Below are 25,459 nucleotides of genomic sequence, written 5' to 3' on the forward strand. Positions count from 1 at the left end.
TGACTTACGACCGGTTGGGGTCGCGGCATTAAAAAGGTTGAGAACCACTGCTTTAGAGTTGCATCGACTACAAGAATGGAACCCCTTCATTGATTTCCTGTTCTCATTAGCATTGAGTTGGTGGCTTGTGGGGTAACAGTGTTGTGTGAATGAGAGAAGGAGAAGAAGCGTATGTAGGTGCATGCCTACATATGCAGAGTCTTCCTCCCTGGATCAAACCCTAATACAGCAGTGAAGGGATAAAAAATTGTCTACCCAAGTGGATTATTCAAACTTTTCTATTTTAGGAAGTCATAGGGTTGTCTGAACAATTTGCCACTTTTGCCAGCTTTTCCATGTGTTTTTTTTTTTAAATTGTTGTAGAAATGCCACATTTACACAAAAAAAGAAAACAAACTCAATTTGAAGATGCCTCCTCTCAAAGGAAGATTAAATAGATTAAATTTAAAAACCTATCAGTCTTCATTACTATGGTCTCAGCTAATCTAAGCCACCTTAAAGGCACACCTTTTTGCAGGATGGAAACTAATCTTTGTTTTATATAGATACTAAAATAGCTTTTTGACTTCATGATAAACCAGAAACAGATAAGCATGATACATTACGCTAGGAGATTTCATTCCCATCTATCATTATTATCTCCAGCCTGGAACAATAACATAGGTAACAATGATAGGACACCACTGTCAGTTCCCCAATTGTCCTTCAACCCACAAGAAGGAACTGCTACATTGGTGAGAGAGAGAGTGGAAGAATTGTAACTGTTCCCAACAATCAAATGGAAACAGAGGGGTTTTCTTTGGGGAATTGAAATGATCTCTATTGGATTTCTCTTAGGGGATGAAATATACATGTATCTAACCATTTTTTAAAAATGATATTGACAATACTTCAACAGACTTGGTATTGTTGCTAGGTGTTGTATGGATTTGGATTTGCTGATTGCTGCAAATCCAAAATAGTAGATAAATTCTGACAAATATGTAGGCATGGTCTAATATACTTGAATCATTCTTAGTGTGTAAATGTTTCTGGCAAAGATCCCCTCTTTGCCCAGAAAAGAAAGAATGTCTATTGGATATCACTTATATTTTCTTCCTTTTTAAAAAAAATATTGCTATTAACGAGACAGCAGTATTCTTGATTTTTTGTTCATTTTAAACTCTTTTCTGAAATGTTACAGTAATTTATTTTTCAAGATCTGCTTTGTGTATTCCATCAGGTCTAAATATTGAAACATCTTTGCAGGTTCTTGGTTTTTTGTGGTTGTTTTGTTTCACATGTAAAAGAGAAGGGCATAGCCTGAACTTGCAAATCCCATATCCCAATACATAACACCATGTTTAAAAGAAATTGTCCTTGCATGCTTCAAGGAGTACACATAATGGATAATATGGTAAAGCACTTCTGAAGGCATTATAACAATAAAGGTCAAGTCTATGGACTTTGCATTAGACTCCTTTTTGGTAACTGTGATCATTTTTTCTGCTATTGTGTAAGTGGTGGTGGGGGGTACATATGCACACAAATGTGAACTCCTTCTCTTCCCACCCACCCCATCAGTTTACGTATTGAGCAGGAGTCATTCCCTAGTAGTAAAATGACTAATGGCTTGAGAACGGCCTATTTAGTTGCAATAAAATGCCAATTGGCTTAATGTGCAGTTGAGAAAGGAGTGACATTTATGGCTTCATTTTATGATACCGTGGACTGAGTGAGCTTTTGAGCTTTTCAGTACCTTCAGAGGAAAGGAGATCACCAGCCGTTTCTTATTTATACCTTTTCTATTTTCCTAGTAGCAGTTTTGCAATAAATAGCGTTCACGCTGAGTTTAATGGAAGCATGTTCAAGAAAACAAAGATTGTGACATTGTAAATCTGAATTCTGCATATTCACTATATAGATCACCAGGGAAAGAAGCAGGATTTCCCCTACAGATTCAGATTACTACAAAAAGCCAATTCACATGCATATCCCTTTGTCTGTCTTTGCTTTTTGCTATGTTTGATTTAGTACTATGCACAGATGGAAACCACAGCGTTGTTTCAAAATATTGTATACTCTATGCAAAGAAATCAGAAGACAACCTGCTGCACTATGGGTTGGGTTGGTTTTCATTTAACTGTTTGACCAATTTTCCCCCAAATTCATGTTTAAGAACATGGATGTGTATATAGATTGATCTATATTACTCTTTTCATGTCTAGCTTGCCATTTCTTACAGCAGCCTTTCCAGCCATTTTACACTGAAGGAACACTTGAAATAATGTTTAGGTCTCAGGGAAGTCCTGCATAAAAATAGCCAAAACATGAAAACTTCACAATGCAATTAACTTCTAACATATAGTTTTACAGCATTTATAGTAAGTAGCTGAGTCATGGCAGCCTAAGATTCTCAGCACTTTGAACACTATTACTCTGTAGCATTCAAGTTCCAAAAACAATGTGGAGTGTATTTTTTCCCTATCAAAAGATCTCACAGAGCCCCAGTTGAAAAAGGTCCCCTGTCACCAGTCTTTTATGAGTCTGAAAAATAACTTTAGCTGAGAGCTCAGTTATTTCAGGGGCCTCAGGTTGAATGGCAAATGCAACCCAAATTTCCTTTTTGTTATGTAAAACAGAACTATTCAGCTGTCCTGGCTGTTGTAAATATATACTTGTTCTTCAGCCACAAAATAAAGAATTGTTCTAAAGGATGAAAACGGCAAAGAAGTATCTTACAAAAGTCAACAAACTGTCACTCTTGAGGGACCAAATGGAATCAATAGAATCACATCAGTATGATCCTTAGCACACATTCACTCAGACAGGATAATAACTGGGCTGTAGCATTTTTCTACTAATGTCCTTCATAGTGACAGTGTTTGTTTTTTGAACCCTACTGAACTCTTCTTGCTGTCTGAGTTCTCTATTAACCTGTTTCCCTCATGTTGGTTATTCCGATTTCTCTAGTTTCCCAATGGATACCATCTACAGCAGGCATGTCAAACTGCTGGCCCATGGGCCGGATGCGTCATGCCAAAACCGCGCCCACCCCATTGCCAGAAAAAGTCACGATACGTCGCGAGTTTGACATGCCTGATCTACAGTGTCAGTTATTTGGTGTCCTTTCTACATTAAACATAAAACAAGCTTTTTCATGAATAACTTTGTTTCCATCAAGCCTGGAATACAGCAAAGAGGATAATTTTATATAACTGGAAAGAAACTTAAGAAATGGATGCATGCTATGAGCTGTTACCTACTTTGAAGAAATCTGGCTTCTCATGAGATGTGAGGTATAAAATGATAGTGAGTAATTTCACTTACTTTGTCCCAAAGATGCTTTTTCAATTGGACTTTCTTGGTTTTTTTTGAAGATGACTGGACTTTCTTGGGTTTTTTTAAAGACATTTTGCTTCTCATTCAAGAAGCTTCTTCAGATCCAACTGGAGGGAGGATTTATATTCCTTGCAGACAGCTAGTTATTTGCATTCTTTTAGAGAGTCATTGAGGCCACCTGGAAGTTTATCTGTGTCCTCAAGGTCACCTGAGGGTGCAAATGGGTGGGGAGCCTTCTTGGAACTGCTGAAAGGACTGTGTTGTAGACTGGAGAGAGATGATGCCGTATCCCTCCCCCTCTGTTGAGAGAGGGCTGTTTAGTTTTGACATAGATGGCCTCTTTGACCCCTCTTTCAAACCAGCGGTCCTCTCTGTCTAAAATGGGGACTTTGCTGTCTTCAAAAGAGTGGCCTTTGTCTTTTAAATGCAGATGGACTGCTGAATCTTGTCCTGATGGGTTTGTTCTCCTATGTTGTGCCATGCATTTATGAAGTGGTTGTTTTGTTTCCCCAATGTACAGATCTGCATATGTCTCACTGCATTGTACTGCATATACCATAAACCTATGGGGGTTTTATCCTTGGGGTGGACAAGCTTCTGCCTTAGTGTATTCTTGGAATTCTAGGAGAAATCCTTCCTCCACCAACATAATTCACCACCTTGCAATATTGCCGTATTAAGACCCCATCCAGACCTACCTACTTTGCTCCATTACCTATGATCAAAGAAAGGTTGTTTCTATTGAGACCCATTCAATGGTGGGATTCAGCCAGTTTGCACTGGTTCAGTAGAACCGGTAGCTAAATTTTGCTGCATTCGGAGAACCGGCTGGCTTCCAGAAGTCCAGTCTAGGCCTCGGAGGCCCAGGCCAGCATCAAATAAGAGAACCAGTTGTTCAGGTATTTGAATTCCACCACTGGACCCATTAATATTGTTGATGTTACATATGTAAATTAATTAATATACATCACTAGTACAGTAGAAGGATGTGTGTCTTAGTGCAAGCTTAAATGAACAGTTCACTTACATTCAGCCAGATACTAGAGTATATGTGAATTATGTTGTTCGCAAGATCCCTTTTAACTAAACATTGAATGGTTTATGCTTGAGTTATAAAACAGTATTTATATTGTGATTGATTGATTGATTGATTGATTGATTAAATGCCATCACATTATTGTTGATTATGACTACATAGATTTTTCTCTTTGATGATCTGTCAAACAGAAATTAATAGTATTACAGGTGATAGCAAAACACTTCAGTGGAAAGAAAACTTGCTTCTGACGGGATTAATACTAAATGAGTGGGTTGTAAATTTGGTCTTGTACATTGGCCCCAAAGTTGTTAATAACAGCAACATTTCTGAATTGTATTTACTTTCTGGAGGGATTCCCTCCAGCTCTGAGCAATGGTAGGTTGTGTTTGTGGTATGTATGTGTTCTGAAGATTACAGTAGACAAGGACAGATTTGCTGCTGGCCCCATAGATTGACCAAGGTGTGTCCTGCTGCAGACAAGGAATATCATTCCTACATGTAGCATTCATTAATTGACTCTGGCTATGAACAAATTTTCATCATCAGAACCAATGTATATCAAGCTTAATGTTACTGGTGTACAAAGAATTTCTAATTCATGCTGCCTGCCTGAGTATTCAAGATCTTTATATTATTTTTAAATTAATAAGATTACTTTTAGAAATGTACAATAACAAAGCCATATAAACACATTTTTGAATATCCTTTTTTTTTTCAAAGTACAGCACTTTGAATATATGCTTTTCCCGGCATTTGTGCTTGAAAAATATTAGATCAAAGTACACACTGGTGACTAAGTATTTGGACAAATGTAGAACAGCTATTGGTCATTCCTATAAAACAATGGTAGATCCAGGGCCATTTGGGGTAGCTAACATGCAGCCAGGCTGCCAGCACAGTTATTGGTATTTCTATCTCAGGGGAAGGAAATAAAGGAATAAAGGAAGGTGCACCATCACTTTGACATCCATAGACCATAGATGGGGCATGATGACAAGTTATTGGAAATTATGCAAACTTGGGTTTGCATAAATTAAGCTGCTTGGGTTTGCTTGTTGCAAAAGAGAAGACTGCCTCTTCCCAGTGTTGAAATATGTTTCTGCTGGCCATCTGTTCAAATGTTTGCTGCCTGTCTATTTTATATAGACAATGGGATTAATTGCCTCAAGCAGCACATTGTCATAGGCCAATTCCAGCTGTTGTTACTGATCAGCTGCCTATATCAAAGGAATTGTTGGAGAAATTCTCCTCCCTCTGGGGAATATTCAGCAAAACAATATCTCCCCCTCCCCTTCCTAACGTTGTCTGCAGTTTGCTTGGAGAATTCAAAAAGCACATTTAGCTCTCAGCTATGACTTACTGAAGTATCCACTGCCCTTGCTAGAGCAGATGAAATAAGCAGAAAAGGCAAGGGGTTATAAATGGTCCAGGAAGAAAATGGGGAAAATCAAAAACTTTGGAGAAACTTTAAAGGGCGTCTGGAATAAAAGCATTCCAAAGCATCACACACAGAATTTCTATCCTACATTTAACTTTAACTCAACACTCAGGTATCAGGGGAGGAGACAGTCACATTTTAAATATTGAGTTGAAGATATCTGGATGGAACTCAAGGGTTAAGAACTCTGTGTGTGACAGAGAGAGCATGTCTTGATGAGCAGTAGCACAAACTTTGGACGTTTTCTAGTTTCACAAAGCGTGCTGTGCTGCATCTGCTTAGTCCCGCTCATGGTTAATTCACTTTTCGGCTCTCTCTAGATTGCAGTGATTTTTAAGAGAAGAAAAACTGACTTTTATTTTGTCTCGTGTTGCTGTAGCATGCAGCTAATACAGTGTTGAGGTCTCCAGAGACAGGTGTGAGCTCAATGAAGGTTGTATAATAATTGAACTGAAAGTAGGAGAAGGGTTAGAGGTGGGCACAGAATGAAAAAAAAAGGATGGCAAGGAATTTTAATAAGCAATGAAGGAAAAAGGTGACAGTCTGGGATCTACTACTGCCAGCTTGCTTGGTGGTTTTGTTTATCCTAACTCTGCAGTTGTTTAAAAGTCTGTTTTATGGTCTGTGAAAATTGCTATTCTTCAGTGAAAGACTTTGAAACTACTGCTGTTCCTAGTTTGTATGACCTCTGATAGTCATGGATGGGTCATTCTAATTCCAATCTACATCTGGCTTGTTCCACAGATGTGCACATGGATGCAAATTGGGAGCATACATATATACCATCTCCTGAAATATGAAGAATTTTGTATGTGCTTTATATTTTCCAAACAAGGAGCTTCGGTGACGAATTTGGGGAAATAAACTAAAGAATAGTTTACTCCACTCTTGAAACAATCTAAAAAAAGATGAGCCAGATCTACCCAATTTCCAGAAGAGGTAGATGTAGTTCTGCAGAATCCTGTAACATTCTATTCTCGATTTGATAACTGGTTTGGAGAAGACAACAGAGAGGAACAAGCAGCTATAATAAAATGGAATGGAATGGAATTGAGAGGAATAAAGGAGTTACTTTATATGAAGGTTCCAAAAGGTGTTTCATTCCATCTTGCCATCTGAGGCCTTATTAAAAAGCAGTGATAGACATTTTTAGTTCTTTCTATAAGCACATACCATATGCCAATATGCACATTAACCCCCAAATTAGAGGTGTGCGTATCCCTATCAAAGCCCTAAATTGGATCGGAATGATGGTGCTTGACTTTATAATTGGGACGTTTTGCCCATCTACACCTGCCTGACTCACATAGCTATATGACCTACTTTATCAAAGAAACTCCTCTATCTTGCCTACTGTCTAATAAAGATTTTTTATAGATTTTTTAATTATATATTTTAAGGTGGAATCTTGAAATTGCATAATTCAGAAAGAGTAGCACAATTTATCTGCATCAATCCAATTTTGCACTGATTACTAATGTACATCTAGATTCTTTGCTCTTCTTTTTCTTATGGTATATTGTGGCTAAGGGAAAATATAGGAGGGAGGGAGGGATGGACAAAATGGTGTCTCTTATTTCTCTGGCCACTTATTCAAAGGTAAAACAATAATTACAAATATCAAATGGCAAATGTCTGTGGCAGGAGGTGGTAATACTGCATAGAAGTATAGTTAATAAATACATTCTGCTCTTGGAACTGCAGGTATATTTTCAAGTTTGGATATCTAAGAAACATAAAAAATGGTTATAGTTTATTTAGAAGAAAAGCAATTAAGAGGAGACCTGTTAACAATGGCCCAATTCAAGAAGCTCTTGTCCTTAATGTGCAACATTAACTTTTTAATGAAAAAGTAAAGCCAAAACCAAAATAGGAACAGGTGTGGTCCTGATAAATGGAAATAATTGAACTGCTTGCCATCCAGAATTAACCTCATAAAGATTTAGAATATATATTAATTAACATTGGCAGGAAGAAGGCAATATTCATATTTAACCCTGAGCTAAATATGGGAACTTTGTAGTAAAGCTTCTCAGATCCAAAATATTTTCCCTCTGAAAATCCTCCATTCCCCAAATCTTGTTCCTATCCCTTTCCTTTTCTTTCCACCAATCTGCAAAAGGCCAAAATTTATCATTCCCTGCCTTATGAACTGAAGAAAAAATATCATCAAAGACAGCTTGAGGTCAACCTCTCCAGGACTACAAAATGGCAAGTCATAATACCTTGGCCCAGGTTTTTTAACCCACCTCTGGTCTCAATTAAACTGAACATGGCAGCAAAATATTAGCAGCAAACCTTCACCAGCTAACAAGAATGGTGGCTCCAAAATTTTTGTTACCTAGCCAGTTATGCCATCCTGCTGGTTACTACGGTAACAGCTAGAAGGGGCTCCAGGAAATCAAATTGAGTTCCTTCTCTCTGGTTTTCTGCTCATGTTCTCAAGACAATTTCCTTAGCCCTTTGCAATGAGAGATCATAACTGAGCAGAATTTTGGAAGGGAGGAAGGGTGAGGATGCACTTATGTGAGGTGGAGATGGCTTAACTGGGATGGAGTGAAATTATGTGTCCAGATGCAAAGAAACACAAGGTTGGGGAGAGGGGCTGACCAGAGCACTCTTGCAGGCATGAAACTGGGACGAAGGTCATTAAGTGGAAGTGACCTGCCTGTAGGGCTGAATTAGGTGGGTTTGGTTGTTCAAGTTGAAACCTGGCACTATTTGTTATGCAGATACTCACATCTTCTTTGGATAGGTTTCCACTGATATGTTATCATCAGGACCTATTTACAAAAAGATATACTTACGTTGCTAGAATAAATGCAAAGAGCCAGTTCCATTAGCACTTCTCCATGGATGTCAACTCCATTGAACTCAGAGGATCTTCTGGGTAAATACTGTGCATTCTTTAACACCAGTGTGTATTTTCACACATTGCCAGTAAAAGGCTATAGCAGGGCAGCTGACCAATTCCAACTTCCCCTTTGGATCCTGACCACAGGTTGACCCTCTGGTATGGCATATTTAATATGCCAGTCAGGACAGCAGGAGATAAAGACTTACTCTTTAGTGCATTTGAGCTTAACATTTGTCTCCGGTAAACAGCATTGCCTTCTATTGTGTCTTTTTAAAATCACAATGATGATTAAATATATCAACTAATTATTCAAAGTTTCATTATATTATGAGGCTTTGGAGCCTTTCAAGTTATTTTCATTATGCACTATGCAATAATAAAATGCTCTAAGCAGCACACAGCTAATTCCTTGCATGGTCTATCATTTAATTGTTTGAATAAAAGCATGTGATTGAAATGCCACATCTATACACAGCTGCACCTTCTGAGAATAAAGCTTTTCTCCTGTTGCTGTTAGCAAAACAAACATTTGAAAAGGGGGAAGAGGTAAGACATCTCAGGGCTCCACTGCAGAAATTAGACACAGTAAGCCTTTATTTATACACACACACACACATAAACATACACATATACATACATATACATACATACGTACATACATACATATATATCATTTCTGTTTTTTCATTTCTAGCACTTAGGCTGCAAACTTTTATTCATTTCCCTGGGGAAAATCCTATGGAACAGGGTGAGATTTATTTCAAAAAAACATATAAAAGCATGGCACTGCTATTCTCCCCACAAGACAGGAGACAGCAGTCTTTTATAACGGACACATCTCCCTCTTGTTCTCCCTATTTTACCCAGATAAAAACTCACTTGGTATGTACAAGGTGTTTGGGAGGCAAAGTATCAACAGATTTTGAGGCAGCTCCCTCTTTTCTCCCTTAAGATTGAAACCATTAAAGCAGGGGTCACCAACCTATGGTCCATAGCCTGGTCTGGGCTGTGGGCTGTTGGCTACTGGGCTCCGTGAGTGGCCGGCCAGAGTACGTGCATGTGTGCGCTCGCACCCCCCCCACTCGTGCTAGTGTCGCGGCATTGCACGGGCGCTAGCAGTGAGTGTCAGGCGGGCGCTAGCATTGCCACAAGCGCACCCCCTACTCATGCTAGTATCGTGGCATTGCGGAGGCACTAGCAATGCCATAAGTGTCAGGCAGGGGCTAGTGTTGTCATGAGTGCACCTCCCCACTCATGCTGGCATCGCAGCATCATGCCAGCGCTATCATCGCTGCAAGCGCAACATCCCCACTTGTGCTAGCATTGCAGCATTGCATGGGCCCTAGCGTTGCCCAAGCATCACGCGGGCACTCGTGGCCCCATTTGAGTCATGTGCGCAATCACGGCTCTCACGCATAAAGGCGCCTCCACACACCCCGCCCCTGGTCACCAACCCAGAAAAGTTGGGGATCCCTGCATTAAAGGAGACCACTGCTTCAAAGTCTATCTCTATCCATTGTATTATTCCTGAAAAATGCCCTTGACTTCTGAGGAGACATTATCATAGTCTGTGAAATCATATGCTATGCTTACTTTAGGCAACTACTAGTACAGAGGAAGCCTATTTGATTGTCAGCGGATTTGAGGTTGCACATCCCATTGCTTCTGGCCAGCAGAGCTAATAGAAAAGGCTTACTATTAGTTGTTATGGTCTACATCATGTGTACTTGCTTACCATTATACTAGCAGCTTATGATGAAACTGTTTGGTTGTACCACGACACTCCAGATCCTATAGAAACATCTCATTCTTGCTGCAATGGACCATCTTTCTCTTCCTTGGACAAAATCTTGCCCTTTGGGAAGAAAATGATAAGTTATCAAGCTGGAAATGTTCATTAGCAGATAAGAAAATCTATAACTATGCTCAGATGGAATGACAACCTTCTGCTGAATGTGTTAGCTGTTAGGTGGATTTTGCCTATCTATAAATAAGAATGCAGTACACATGGTATCCTCACAATCACCATCTTAGAATAAGTTCATTAAAAGTCTTTTAAAGATATTTCTGACTTTAATTCCCACTAGCTTCCAGCCTATAAGTTGCAGTTGTAACTAGAAACATCTGAAGGTTGTCTTTCCTCCAACGTAATGGAAAATTGTACTTCGTACAATTGCAATATCTCAGCTTGTATTAGGAGATGACTAAGTTGAGACCGAGGATGGGGTCAATTGCATAATAAGTCTAGAGTCCCTACGCTCCCATAAGAGACCTAAGTCGCCCCCCCTTGAATTCCATTGACTCTTATCTAGCACCAATTTGCCTTGACCATTAGTAGATCAGCTTCTTATGTAAAGGTTACGTGGATTAAACTCGTAGTGCTTTCTGAACTCTATCTAGCTCCTAGTTTCTTGTGCCTGACAAACTGAATGAATGAGAAACCTCTTTGAGCTTCTTGTGAGGTTTATTTGACCATCAGGAAAGCAGTGTAAGTCAAGATAGTATATGTACCGCCTCCCATTTTTCCTCACTATCTGAAAGGTAAAAGACAAAGGAGTCCCTGAGGATTTTATTCCACTAGTCATTACTGGCTATGGGAGGGGTGGGGGTGTTCATCTCTATTTCAAGATGCCAGTGCTGTCTGAAGACATTTCTGTGGTCATGTGGCTAGTAGGACGTCACGGAGCACTGTTACCGTCCCAGTGAAATGGTGCCTATTTATCTATTCACATTTGCATGATTTTGAACTACTAGGTTGGCAGGAACTGGGGCACCCCATTGCGTGGAGCTTGGGTCTCAAACTTGGGCTGGCGGCTTTTCAGCTGACAAGCCCAGCATTTTAACCCTGAACCACCTCACCACCCTTGGCAAGGTAAACTAGGCTACAGATAACTGGCCCAAATATATCCAGGACAGACTTGAACCTGGATTTGTCTCCCTAAGTTCAGTTTTTTAACAATTGCACCATACTGTTATTCTCTTGCTGATTTATAGTCGTCCAGGAATAAAGACAATACATTGGTAAAACTGCAGTATAAAGGCTGCCACAGGTAGAGTGATAAAGTGGTCATATGATCCTATTAATTAAAACTTGGGAGGCATTGAAGCATCTTTGGGATGAGAAAAGATGTAAGTGCTGCCAATTCTCAAGCCAGCAATCACTTGCTTCTTTACTTAAGCAACTGTAAAAATAATGCTTCACCTTGAAGGAAGCTAAATTTTCAGGGTTTGTTTATTTAGATATGTTGCCATTGGAGTCAGACAAAGAAGGAAAAAAAATCTGTCTTTTTTCTTTTTTCAAAATGCAAAGTGATCAGCTTTGCATTCTGATTCAGTTCTATTCCAAAGACTAGGATTCTGTCGAAGAATTTGGAATTTAGAACAGCACCTCTCATCTCTCAAATACCATCCACGATAGCTTTCAGGTTACATACAGATACTACAACTGGTGTTAGTGCATCACCAGTCAACGATGCCATCAGTTTGCATTGCACACTAGAGCTCACTTTGAGTGAGGTATGAGACTTAGATTTAATTTTAGGATTAATTCTGCTCAAGTTTAAAAGTCTAAAGGCTTCATCAAAGCATCATGTAAGTCAAAGGCACAAAACTTTGTGACTTATTTTGATCTGTATACAATCCTTTGACGTGGATGTTCAGTTGTCAATAGCATGTGCTGAGCTACATTCTAGAGCAGAAGTCCCCAACCTTTTGGGCACCAGGGACCGGTTACATGGAGAGAGATTTTTCCGCAGACCAGAGGGGGCGTGGTTTTGTGTATTGCCTGCATCCCGTGGATGGGCCTTTGCTTGTTTGTGCGGACCGGTTGCTGGTATGCCGCAGCCCCGTACTGGTCCACAGACCAGGGGTTGGGTACCCCTGTTCTAGAGTACAGTGGTGTATCATTAGGACCTATGTGATATTTTCCGCTACACAATATATTGAGAGGAAAGCCAGTTTGGTGTAGTGGTTAAAGCATCAGGCTAGAATTTGGATCCTGTGAGTCCTAATTCTGTCTTAAGCACAAAGCCAACTCGGTGACTTTGAGCCACTCTCTGTCTCTCAGCCCTAGGAAGGAGGCAATGACAAGCCACTTCTGAAAAATACTGCCAACAAAACAGCAGGGATTTGCCTAGGCCAGGAGTAGGCAACCTTGGCTCTTTTATGACTCGTGGACTTCAACTCCCAGAATTCCTGAGCCAGCCACGCTGAGAGGAAAGGGAGAGGTTTCCAAGCTGAGCCATGCTGGCTCAGGAATTCTGGGAGTTGAAGTCCACGAGTCATAAAAGAGCCAAGGTTGCCTACCCCTGGCCTAGGCAATTGCCCTGAGCCAACTTTGATTTGAAAATGCCAAACAAAGTCATATTGAAAACCAGTCTTAATAACCCCTTTCTGTAGAAATGTTGTATACTTGTGTGATTGCAGTGTCTCAAGCACAAATATATAGTTGTAGACAACATGCCTCTAAGATCACTATATATGCCAGCTTCCAGGATTCATGTAAAACAGTCTACCTGTACTGTTTACAGTATAGGAACATGGAGCTGCCCTGCTGAAAATCATAAATAGGTTCTCATCAGTTTCACTAGGACCTAAACCTGTTGGCTTTAATAACTGGCACCTTAAAATTAATTCAGTTGGGCACTTGTCAGATGCTGGGAGATGGCGTTGAAATGCTATGCATAGTAGATCCTGCCCATTTTTCTGTGGCTCTCTAGAGAACCTAAAACCTGTGGTTATCTGAAATGGAAATGGGAACTCGGTACACAAGGGTCACTTTTCCTTCTGAAATATCATTCTTTAGCTGCCCTTTCACAGGCCTCCATTTCATTATTTTGCTCCTAAATGTGCAAATAGATGTTATTATCCCTGCCTCTTTCTGTTCTTTAATTTGTTACTATTTACACCTGGAAATGAGTTCCATAAATTACATAGGAAAAGTAGTGAAGTTAATACTGCTGCTGATTTAGCATTTCTTGCCTTTTTAAATTTTTGCAACCTTGCAGAGATTTAAATAATACATATACATGCACAGATACAAACAAACACAGAGTAATTAGTCTGAATTTTCTCAAAATACATCATAATAAAAAAGTACATCATCATAATAAAAAAAACAGATGACCATTCTTTAATTTTGTTACATTTTTGCTTCTTTATAGCAGTTTTAGGTTGCAGGAGTTTTTTTTATCCCCTATGGACATATTTCTTTATGCTTCTTCAAAGGAATAGTGATGGCAGAAACTTCACATAAACTAGAATACAGGAATATCATGTTGTAATTGGTGCATATTTTAGCTGCGGTTAACCATGCATAAAATTTAAGTCACAAAGAACATTCAGTAGGTGATTCCCATTGCAAAAAAATAATCGAAATAAAAAGATTAGCATTCACAAAATCTGACACTGTGACCAAATTAAGTATCCAAATAGGTATTTTATTGTATGAATTAGCATATAATTATGATACATTTATTAGTGTATTTTATATATTTATGTGTATTAATGTATATACACAGAGACTGTGTGTGTATGTATGTATATATATATATATATACTATGATATGTGCATAATTCACACAGACCAGATATCATTCCTAAATGTGTTCTGAATAAACAATTATTAAGTGTTGTGATACAATAAATGTGAGACAAAAACTCTAAACTAAATATATCTTCCCATATATTATGGCATATTGTATAATGTTGGAATGGAATGGAATTAGCCATTCTGTTTTAGCTCTGATAGTTTGGAGGTTTAATGATAATCATGAAATCTTCTCATTCTTTCCAAACAAATTTGTTATTGACCCGGTATTATTTGAATCTTAGAATAGGGAGCGTACACATTTTTCTACTGCCACAGTATTCCAAACCCTTGGCTCCTATTTCTTTCAATACCTAAGCCACAATGGGAGAAAAAATGGGTGAAGGAATTGTAATGCAGAAGAGTAGAGCGGAATTTGGAAGATCTCCTCCCTTGTACACACTTCCCTCCATCTGACTTATATGTGAGCAAGGCAGGCACTATGAAATGTAATTTTGGCAGGCTGCTCAAAGGATACCATCTTACGCCCTTACCGTGGCGTAAATCAGGCCTCGGCAATGCTTGCAGACTCTGAATATTTTGCTGTGTTCCCCTCCAACAAAACACATTGCTGAAACATGTGAGATAATTATTTCATTATATGGCAGAGGGGTATGTAGAAACTTTCTGAAATTCTCAAAATTTCCAGTCAAATAATATCCGAGAGTTGTATTTTTAGACATTTGCAAAAAAAACCAAAACCCAACATTTCCAAACAGTAAAGCAATATACTTAGCACAATGCAATTGGGTAGATCAGTCATATGAAATTAATAGCAAGTGCTACTTGAAATGGAAGTTTTCACAGCCTAGGGTAACTAATAAATAAAGATTCACTCAAAGGAGGCTCTCCGCTGAAAGGTTTTCCTGAGCAAAGTGCTACTATAAAACATTAAAAAAAGGCCCTGATCACAGCCAATATTGAGTTAGAACCTCGTTCTCTGTCCTGCCTCAGATGAATATCTGGACGGTATGGAGTCAGGAAAGGCCTTTTCATGGCAGTACAGGTAATCCTCAACTTACGACCACAATTAAGCCCAATATTTCTTTTGCTAAGTGAGACATTTGTTAAAGTCAACTTTGGCCCCATTTTACGACCTTTCTTGCCACAGTTAAGTGAATCACTGCAGTTGTTAAGTTAGCAACACGGTTTTTAAGTGAATCTGGCTTCCCCATTGGCTTTGCTTGTCAGAAGGTCGTAAAAGGGAATCACATGACGCCCCCCTGGGACACAGCAAAGGTCATAAATACATTGTCAGTTGCCAAACGTCCAAATTTTGATCATGTGACCCATGGGGATGCTGCCACAGCCATAAGCATGAAAAACGGTCATAAATCACTTTTTTCAGGGCCATTGTAACTTCAAACGCTCACTACATGAACTATGGTAGGTTGAGGACTAGCTGTGTTAAAATACTTTCATTTTAGCTTTCTTTTCTAGTCACTAGTCCTCTGCCAGCCCTCTCTTTCATTTGATTCACATCATAATTGCAAAATCACAGCACTTCTTCTTAATTTATTATTGGTGGTGTTTATTTTTAAGTGAAAGCCCTTTCTTTTATTGTAAATTGATGCATTTTTTTTTTACATGAGTTATTTTTTTATCTTTTCAGGTGTGTGTGCAACATTGACTGTTCACAAACCAACTTCAATCCTCTCTGTGCTTCCGATGGAAGATCTTACGATAATGCATGTCAGATCAAAGAGGCATCATGTCAGAAACAGGAGAAAATTGAAGTCATGTCTTTGGGCCGATGTCAAGGTAATGCTCCTAGCCAAATTCAGTTGGAAGGTAGCGCTCCATTCTTACTCTGTTGTGTGTAAGAGAAAGAGAACTGGGACAGAGGGAGCTGGCATGAATTATTGCAGTGTTAGACATTTCTTACGTTTTCCATAGATTTTCAGGCTATGAACAGGTGTGACAATAATTTTCTTTTTATTATGGCTCACAGCCAAGGGTACAGTTATTTAGCATCCTTACATTCAATTGAAACAGAAGATAAACAACTGGATTGCTGCAGTCTTTGTATGTTAACCTAGATTTTTGACAGTACTTATGATATACCCAAACAGTGTAAGAAGCAAAAGAAGAAGATGTACCAGACTTTTAAAAATAAATTGAAGTCTACATGCTGGGTCAACAGCATATATTGAGCTGACTTTAAAATATTCCATGAACAAGGAAACACACACACATGTGGATTTGCAAGCCTTTGCAGAAAGAAAGATCCCTTTGACAATACTGAGAGGTGATAAGCTCTAGGGCAGTGGTCCCCAACCGTTCTGATAACAGTGACTGGTTTTGGAAGAAAAATTATCTTCCATGAACCAGGGAAGGATGGTTTCATGCGCAACCTACATCCCGTGCGTGCGCAGGTGAAGCTTCGCTCGCTCGCTCACCACTTTCGTGGCCTGGTTCCTAACAGGCCAGGGACCAGTATAGGTCCATGGTCTGGGGGTTGGGGAACCCTGTTCTAGTGAGATTGGAAATGTACTCTACTAGCAGTTGTGGTGGTTGCAGTTCTCCTCCTGTTCCCACTGCCTCCCTTGAAAGTGCTGTGTATCATCTCGGGGTTTCAATCTGCCTTCCAGATGTTTTGAGCTATAACCCTTATCATTGGCCTTGGTGGCTGGAGAGAATAAGAATCTGGAGAGCACCAAATTATGGAAGACGGCTACAAATTGTGGGAGATGAAGTACTTTGATTCCAAGTGAGAATGTAGGGGACATAACTTTGTTTCTCTAAGATTCTAAAAAAAACCTTTCATTTTTCTGTCAAATTTGTACCTCTGAAAATATCTACGTAGCTCCGCTTTCTCTCATTCCCCCTTATGTTGTCACAGAAAAGCTCCATTTAGGTTGTTTGTCATTGTTAAAGAAAAACCCGAAAGGAACATCTGAATCAAGGCCCTAATCCAAGGTTCTGTCAGGTAATATCTGTACGTATACAAAGCTTCCATTATTGGCAGCAGCTGATCGTAACAGACCCCAGTTCCAAGCAGAGCAGGGTGAGACCAAGATTCAGGTTCTCTGCCTTAATTTGGAATTGCACTACAACATATGGAGAACATAAAGTTTTCTATTCTTGCATAGAATGTGTTCAAGTCCAAAGTGGATTCTGGCAACCAGACATTAACTGCACATATGTTCTGGGTACGGCTGTGAATAGTGTTTACTTTGCAAGAAAACATTCAACTGGCCAAAAAATATCCTCAAAGACACACAGCGTGCCTTCATTATCATAGCTCTGTTCAGGCACACAATACTCACCCAAGAAAATTTTAAAAATATGTAAGGGACTACAAGCAATATCTGCTATGTAGGAGCCCTGCCTCTTCAGTCTCTGACCTCTCCAGAATATTCTGAGAGATCTGAAAGAGCTTTTGATATGTCTTCACTCCAGTAGGAATAGAATCCTCACTGACAAACTCCACTGTTTTATCTACCAAGAAGCTGGAAGGTTGGGTTTTTTTCATTGCAGTATGTATAGCTACCGTACATCTCCTTGGAATCCAGCTGGATTCCTTGTGACTTCATGAACACAATGCTGTAGTTTTTTTTCCCTGTTAACAGAATGAATTTGTTTGCCATTGCTGCCTTCAGAGAAGTGTTTTTGATAACCTACAGACTTAAGATCTTCTCTTTAAATACCGACTGTGCAACTGTGCTGGGCTTCCAAGATCAGGCAAGACCAGGCATTTCTATGCCTTGGTCAAGCACAGATGGTTCATCAACTTGATTTCCTACTCCCCAACGGAACAGAGACCCTATAAGTAAATAATTTGTTCTGACTACTGAACTTCATTTTTTTTCCAGTATGTAATAGAATGATGTGCACAGTAAAGCTCTAACAGAAAAAAGATTTACTTTCCAGGGTTTCAATATAGCCCATGCATGTCTGTTCAAAAATATAAGGCTGACAAGAGTACAGACTAATTTTAATCATTTCATACATGACTGCTGTTTCTCGTTTTTCCTCCTTGCATAATCTACTCTGGATTTTTAATTCTAGAGGGAAACAGCTGACTCTCTCAAATATAACATGTTTTCATAAGCTCTCTTAATTGAATAAAACAGTTCATTTGGGATTTCTGTCAGATTTTGTTTAGTTGGAAGGTTCATTTATTGCCAAGGACATCTGATTTGTTCAACTATAGTAAAAAAAAATTGAAAAGAAAGGTGTTCGTAATTTACACATTGTTTATTTATTTATTTATATTTTTTAAAATTAGCTGAATGACTGGGGGAAATCCATAAATATAGCCTGACTATATAAATGGTTCATAATAATGCTTTACTTCCACAGTTTTTGATAGAGGTGTGTATTATTAAATGTTTTATATGATTCTTTTGAGCTATTCTTGTATAGCCATTATAATTTACAAAACACCCATAATTTTGTAAATGTAATGTAGCATACATAGAATGCAAATTGTCATTACATTGCATCAGAAATGCAAGCCTCTTATCTTAACTATTGTTTTTTTCTTCTAATAAACATTCAGTCAGTTTTGACCATCAAGACTTCCATTCAAATGCAAGTAAAAGCCACATTCCTCACAGCAGTCAGGAAACTATCCGGAAACTATCTGTAGTCATGTAGTTGAGCTCCCTCAGATATTAAGTACAATCCCCACAGCTTTCATGAAACTGTTCAGATATATAGATTGAGAACTAAATAAGTCATAAGGTTAAAATGTTCCTGTTCCAACCAAGAGAAATCTAACCCCTGAGGCATTTCAAATTTAAATCCTTTACAGTTTATCTGAGGTAGTAAAAAATGTGACAATGGCCACTAAGTTGATAACTTTAAAAGGGATTAGATAAATTAATGAAGGACTCATCTATCAAGGATTATTGGTCTTGAAAGCTCAATGTGACTTTTGTCTTGTATTATTTCCTGCTGCAAGAAAATTCTATCTCTGTCACTTGTATGTGAGCATTTTATCTGGGTGGCTATGATGAGAAACAGAAGGATGAACTAGGGAGAATCTTGGCCTAACCCAAAAAGATATTTTTTTATGTACAGTCCTGTAAATTCTTGTGTACTTTTCTATAAGCTTTGGTAAAATGATTGCATTGGCTTTAGAAGGAAAGCAACCAAAGCTTTCTTACATTTCGTCACTGGTATAAAGCTAAACTGTGAATCACAGCTGTGATTTTAAAATGCAAGAGAACCATTTATCCTAGCAAGGGATTTGATGTCAGTTTGCAACCAAAGTAAACAAATGCAATGTCTTTCAGATAACACAACTGCCACTACAAAGTCAGAAGATGGACATTATGCAAGAACAGATTATGCGGGTAAGTAGTCCCACCAAAGGTAGACATGGTTTTTGAAAAGCAAGGGGAAAGTAAATTTGAAAAAATGAAGTCATAAATGAAGTATTTCATTTCCCATGAGGGAAAAATAGGATTATCCTCAATAGGAATTCAAGCTTAAGTCAATGAAGTGGAGCAATTACTATAACTACAGATAAAAACCCTTCTCCTCATATTTCCATTCCCTCCCTCTAAAATTAATTGGTGAGATTGAGAAAGCAGATACTCCTCAGAAAGCTTGAAGACTTTATTTGGTTGCATAATATTTTCAAATTTCATCTACTCATCACCAAGTGTTATTAAAATGAATGGGTAAAATGGATTGAGAAGAAATGTAAAACTGGCTTCTTCTTTTTTGCACCAGTTGGAATTTAAATCTTGCAAACCAATTGTATTCTACCCAGCACCAGATGTGTTACACTTTTGCTCTTTGCTCCAAGAATTGACATGTATTTTATTTTATTTTGCTTTCATATACAAGAATACCTAGCTCTAATTATAGTCTTCTTCTAACATTAAATCTGTGGAGGGCTGATGCTGAGAGAGCTTGGTTGAAAGAGACTCAATTGCTTTTAAACCTGGATCTTTCATGGGCTTTGATTTTTATGAACTATTATGGTTGTTATGTGTTTTCAATGGACTACCTTTTAGATGAAAGAGAATGTAATGAAAGCACATGCAATGTGTTTCTTGGGCTAAAATATGTTAGCCTTCAGAATAATTGTTCCCTTCCTTTAGGATTCTCCCAGATACGTTTTTCTTAAGCTTATGATATTTAAATCAATATAATGCAGTTCAAATACTTCATGATCAGGATAGCTCCCCTGCCAGATAAATACAGCAATTTAACAAAAGGTTAAAATAAATGAATCAGTTGATGTTACTGCTTTTAAGGTTGACACTCCTTTTCATCTTTAATGGGTGAAATCTCCCCACACCCCATTTTTGCTACTGCCAGCCTTCATCGGCATTCACATTAATCATGGTGGCATCCACTGTGTTTAAATTTCAATTTTAAAAAATTCAACATGTCACAAAGCTGGAACCAATAATTTCTTACAGCTCACTTCGACCTATTCTTTGGTTCTAACCGAGATAAACATTGCACCGTACTTATACTTGGATACAAAGTTAATTAGGTATTTTAGAACAGTTTTTTTAAAAAAAAATAATGATAAATGGCTTTAATTTATTTGGAAACACCAACAAAATAATAACTTCAGCTCTTGCTTAATATAGCAGTCTGGAATATAATATATGTGTAAAAGTTATTTAAAGTTTTATCAAACGTTGTTTGATGAGGTAGTACCTTCAGTCTATTTTTATTTTTCAAATCTGCTTTACTAGGAAGATTAAGAAGTCTTTAAAGGTTTGTGTAAATTTTAACAGCTTGACTTAAGGTTTGAGAATAGGAGTGCCAGGAGTGTAATCATTTTAAAAATAAGGCAAGAAAGGTATTTTTCTTTCCACTTGCAATTTTCTTTGAGAGGAGTAAAAAAGATCTTAATGAAGGTTATGGCCTTGTTACACTAAATAAGAAATGGTGAAGCATCTTTTATTTATTAAGATTTTACTGTCCTTACTTGACAGCAAAATGTTCTTTGCTTCCCTGCAATGCCTAATGTGAATTAAGAATAAGATACGCCGGTACATACATAGTGAAACTTTTTAAAAACTGTTTTCTNTTCTAATTTTGAAATATCTTTGCCTTATGAACACCTGATACTTTCTATATGTTAAGGAGCCAAGTTCACGGAGAGCAATTATTGTAGCCTTCCCCTAATCCGTTGGCTTCCAAATATGTTAGGACTAAAGGGGCTTGCTGAGAATTCTGGGACTTAGAGTCTAAAGACATTTTGGACCATAGATTAGGAAGACTGCATTATAATATCAATAGTCTTGATCCCTTGAAAGAGAAATTCCATGGCTTTTATAAGGGGCATTGCCAAAATGAAGCTCTGAAAAATTGTGTATCCTTAACCAGTGAGTCATTTTGTTTGATCACCACACAGCAAATGCAATTCTATTAAATGTTATGCAAGACCTTGTGGTACTCAAAAGAGATTCTAGATTGGCTTTGCAAAACAATAAGGTTTTGACATGGATGTGGCCATAACTGCTTTGCAGAGATGTCCGAAACATTTTCACATCACCCTCTATCAATACCCAAACGTTCCATTCCAACTTCAGGTGTCCCAATGTTAAAATGGGCGCTTTCGATTTTATTAGACTTTATTCGATCTGAGATCAGAACAGCCCATTTCAGACACAAAGGTTTTTGGTCAGGATTCAGGATTCCTGAATCAGAAAAGGTTAGTCCCAAATGCTTTGCAGACCTCTAGTTCTTTGTTCATTCACTTGGAACTGAGTGATGTATGGGGCGGGAGAGAATGGCTTTTCATCTTTATATGGCTTCAGCTGCATCAGCTTCTCCAGGTGAAAGAGAAACGTGTTATGGCTTCAACCCAAGCAGATTTTCACCACCTCTCTTCCACTCCACCTCCTGTTCTTTGTTTATAGCCATGGGAAAAAGAAAAAAAGATCCAAATCAAGCACACATCTGGAAAAGGAACCAATGTGGCTATGAAGTGATCTTCACCCTCTGAAAACAAGCAGAGGCAGCCCTGAAGTGATGGGTGGCAGAGGGAGTGAAGTTGGGAAAGGAAAGCCAACGTTTTAAAGCAGCCTAGTTTTTTTCAAAGAGAAGAGAGAATGAATTAGTGTCCTGGTAGACTTGAAATAGCAAGGGGAAATATAAGTCAAGAGGATAACATGTCAGCAGATCCCTTCGCTGTGCTTTTGCTGGCATCAGCAGAAGACACCTCCACCAGCAGTGCCCTATATAAAGTTAGGTAAGGCAGAACTGAAAGTTCTTCTACAAGAACTTATTTTGTTCAACAATTCTGAAAGAGAACTACACATATGTAGTCACACGGAAATACTCATATCTTGTAGTTAGAAAATTAGATTTCCCAAGCTTTAGCAATAGGGAAGTTGGTCAGATAAGCTGACCAAGCTTTAAAAATACAGCTATCATGGAATTTATAAAAACTTTCAGGAAAATTAATGTGTGATGACTGAGTGGGAATGATTTTTTAAAAACTTGTTATTGCTGAGTTGTCAAATGTGTTAGGTTCATAAAGATTAGGATATTGCAGAAATCCATCCTCTATTTTCAATCCATTGATCTTCTCAAGGTCAATGGGTAACTGAGCTCAGCACTATATGAATCGAAAGAGACTCAACCACTCACACTACCTAAATGAGAAATATAAGTAACAAAATGATTAGTTTAAATGTTATTACTTTAAACCATCCAGACTCGTGACTTTGGTTTTTAAATTGTACAAACTCATACACCACGGATTACTTCATGTTTGCTTGTTTGTTTGTTTGTTTGTTTAAAAAAATTATATGTTTCAGCAAACCCCAGTACTGTATATGAAAAGCCTTAAACTTTGGCTAACTTAAAAACAAAACCAAATTTGTGTAGTCTTCTAGAGCATGATGTTTCTCTTTGTTTGTGAAACAGAAAATTATAGCATGGTGTTAGATCCCAAACAAACTAATTACCAGTAAATGAGAATATTATAGTACAGGTAGTCCTCAACGTACGACCACAATTGAACTCAGAACTTAAGTTGCTAAGTGAGAAATTTGTTAAGTGAGTTTTGTCCCATTTTATGACTTTTCTTGCCATATTTGTTAAATAAATCCCTCCAAGTGTTAAATTAGTAGCACGGTTGTTAAATGAATCTGGCTTCCCCGTGTTCAATTCCAACCAGTAATGTTTGTAGAAGGGCACTCAGTGAACCATAAGAAAAGTTTTGGTAGGTTGTATGCAACCACCAGGCTTCAGTTTATACAGTAATTGCAGAGATTACTGATAACTTTGTGCAAATTTTACATAAGAATAACTTGGTAATTACAATAGATTCTCCTTGCAAGATATTTTGCCTTTTATAAGCATCTCCTATAAAGGAAGTAAAAACACATATATTCCTATGCTGTGGTCAAAAGGATCCAGGAGAAATCATCAGAATTATATATCAGAATTCTCTTTGTGTATTGAAATGGGCCTAGAGCAGGGGTGTCAAACTCAATTTCATTGAGAGCTGCATCAGCATTGCGGTTGTCCTCGGGGGGGTAGGTGTGGCCAGGGTGGGTGTGGCCTACTGGTTGGGCGTGGATGGAGTGGGTGTGGCCTATTGGGTAGGCATGGCCAGCTGTAAATCGTTTGCATCAAGGGTGCCTGTGGGGGCCTGGGCAGGAGTGGGACAGATCTGGGGATCTCTGGCAGAAGGGGGTGGGACCGGGGCAAGCGCCAAGGCATGGTCCACTGGAAGAGTCTGACGAAACCCCTCCCCCGGAGCCCATCAAGCTGGATATGTGAATTAGGCGAGGGCCATTTGCTGGCCATTTCCAGGCAATGGTCCATTTTTTCATTCCTCACAAAGGGTGACACCTCCCCAGCATAAACTCAGGGGACGGGGATGATGCAGCAGGGGCTGGTTCCTCGCTGTTTCCAGACAGCCTTGTGGAGCTAAGACTGAATGCGTTTCAGCATAGATGGCCACCACAAAATTATACATTGGCTCCCGGCCGGCCGGGGCCAAGGCAACGGGGGCCATTCCCTCACTGTTTCCAGGATGGCTTCGTGGGCCACATGAAACCACGTCACGGGCCACATCCAGCCCCCGGGCCTTGTGTTTGACATGTCTGGTTTAGAGGATCAGCTGTTTTATGTATTTTTATGCATTCTTTTGTCAAGACTTAATAAAGTTTTGAAATACCCAAATAAGTAGTGGATATACAAGTCTGGTATAAATATTGAGTATTCCTTCTTCGTTTATTTTTCCATATTCTAAGATTCTTATGAAGAAATAGTAATTGTCACATCTTAGAGAAATCTGGCTGCACTGAACGCTAGGGAGAAGCAATAACCTCCTGAAATTGAAGTTTGGGTAGATGTTTGGGAAGAGCCAAAATCAGTTGGAAGGCAATAAGATTTCAAGTGTACTATTATGTAATACAAGGTCTTCCTTGTTCCTCACGTCTAAGCTTTTACCTTCAAAGTACAGTAATGATTCAATAAAATAGCCAACTACCCAACAACTGCCACCTGGTTCTAATCCAGAAATCTCTGAAGCATTAATATATTCGAGATGTTCTGTCATTGCATAACACTTTCCAAAAAGTATTAACATTTCCAGCCTTTTCCAAAGCACCCATTAGCCATGATTCTGGCAAACAAGCCAAAAATAAAAAAAAGGGAAAAGAAGTCCTTGAAGCACATTAGTACAATTGCATGCACAACTCACCAATAAATCTGAAAAATCGCCCACTCAAGAACTTGCCATTATTTAGGAGTTCTAATCTCCAATTCTAACCTCCGCTGTGCTTCTAATTACAAAGCTGTGGAATCTGTGACTCTCTGGATGATACGGACTTCAGCTCCACTGCTTCTCACAATTAGTTCTGTTGGCTGGAGCTGCTTGGAGCTGTAGATAAGCAACATCTGGAGGGTCAATTTTTTTCTCAATTCTCCTTTATGAAGCGGTCTCCTGAAAGTTGGAGGCATTTATTTTGAAAGCATCTAGAACACTTCTTCCAAACTATAAGTCAGGTAGCAATAAAATTCAAGTTCATTATAAGTTCATCCCTGGATTTTGGATACACACACACACACACACACACACACACACACACACACTGCATGCTGTTCTGCTTACCTGAAGTGCTGTCTTGACAATATGTAGAGATTATTTTACAGATTCTGTCTGCAGTCTTTGTCCCAGTTGATTTTAATGGGGCCCTACTTGTGGTCATTCATGCCCTGCTCACCTCCCAGTTGGGACTATTGCAATGTGTTCTATATGGGGCTGCCCCTGAAAAG

The 25,459-nt window shown here is 38.7% G+C and overlaps 1 protein-coding gene across 1 annotated transcript in view; it reads left to right on the forward strand.

Annotated features, from left to right (window-relative positions):
* LOC107293130 (tomoregulin-2) overlaps nucleotides 1–25,459 on the forward strand; it is a 124,224-nt gene that overhangs the window by 52,371 nt on the left and 46,394 nt on the right. Inside the window, exons 4-5 of the mRNA XM_015822265.1 lie at nucleotides 15,855–16,003; nucleotides 19,486–19,545. Coding sequence (XP_015677751.1) covers nucleotides 15,855–16,003; nucleotides 19,486–19,545 — 209 coding nt within the window. The remainder of the gene's footprint in view (nucleotides 1–15,854; nucleotides 16,004–19,485; nucleotides 19,546–25,459) is intronic.

Source organism: Protobothrops mucrosquamatus, unplaced genomic scaffold (assembly GCF_001527695.2).
Source record: "Protobothrops mucrosquamatus isolate PMUCROS unplaced genomic scaffold, P.Mucros_1.0 scaffold1512, whole genome shotgun sequence".
NCBI lineage: Eukaryota > Metazoa > Chordata > Lepidosauria > Squamata > Viperidae > Protobothrops > Protobothrops mucrosquamatus.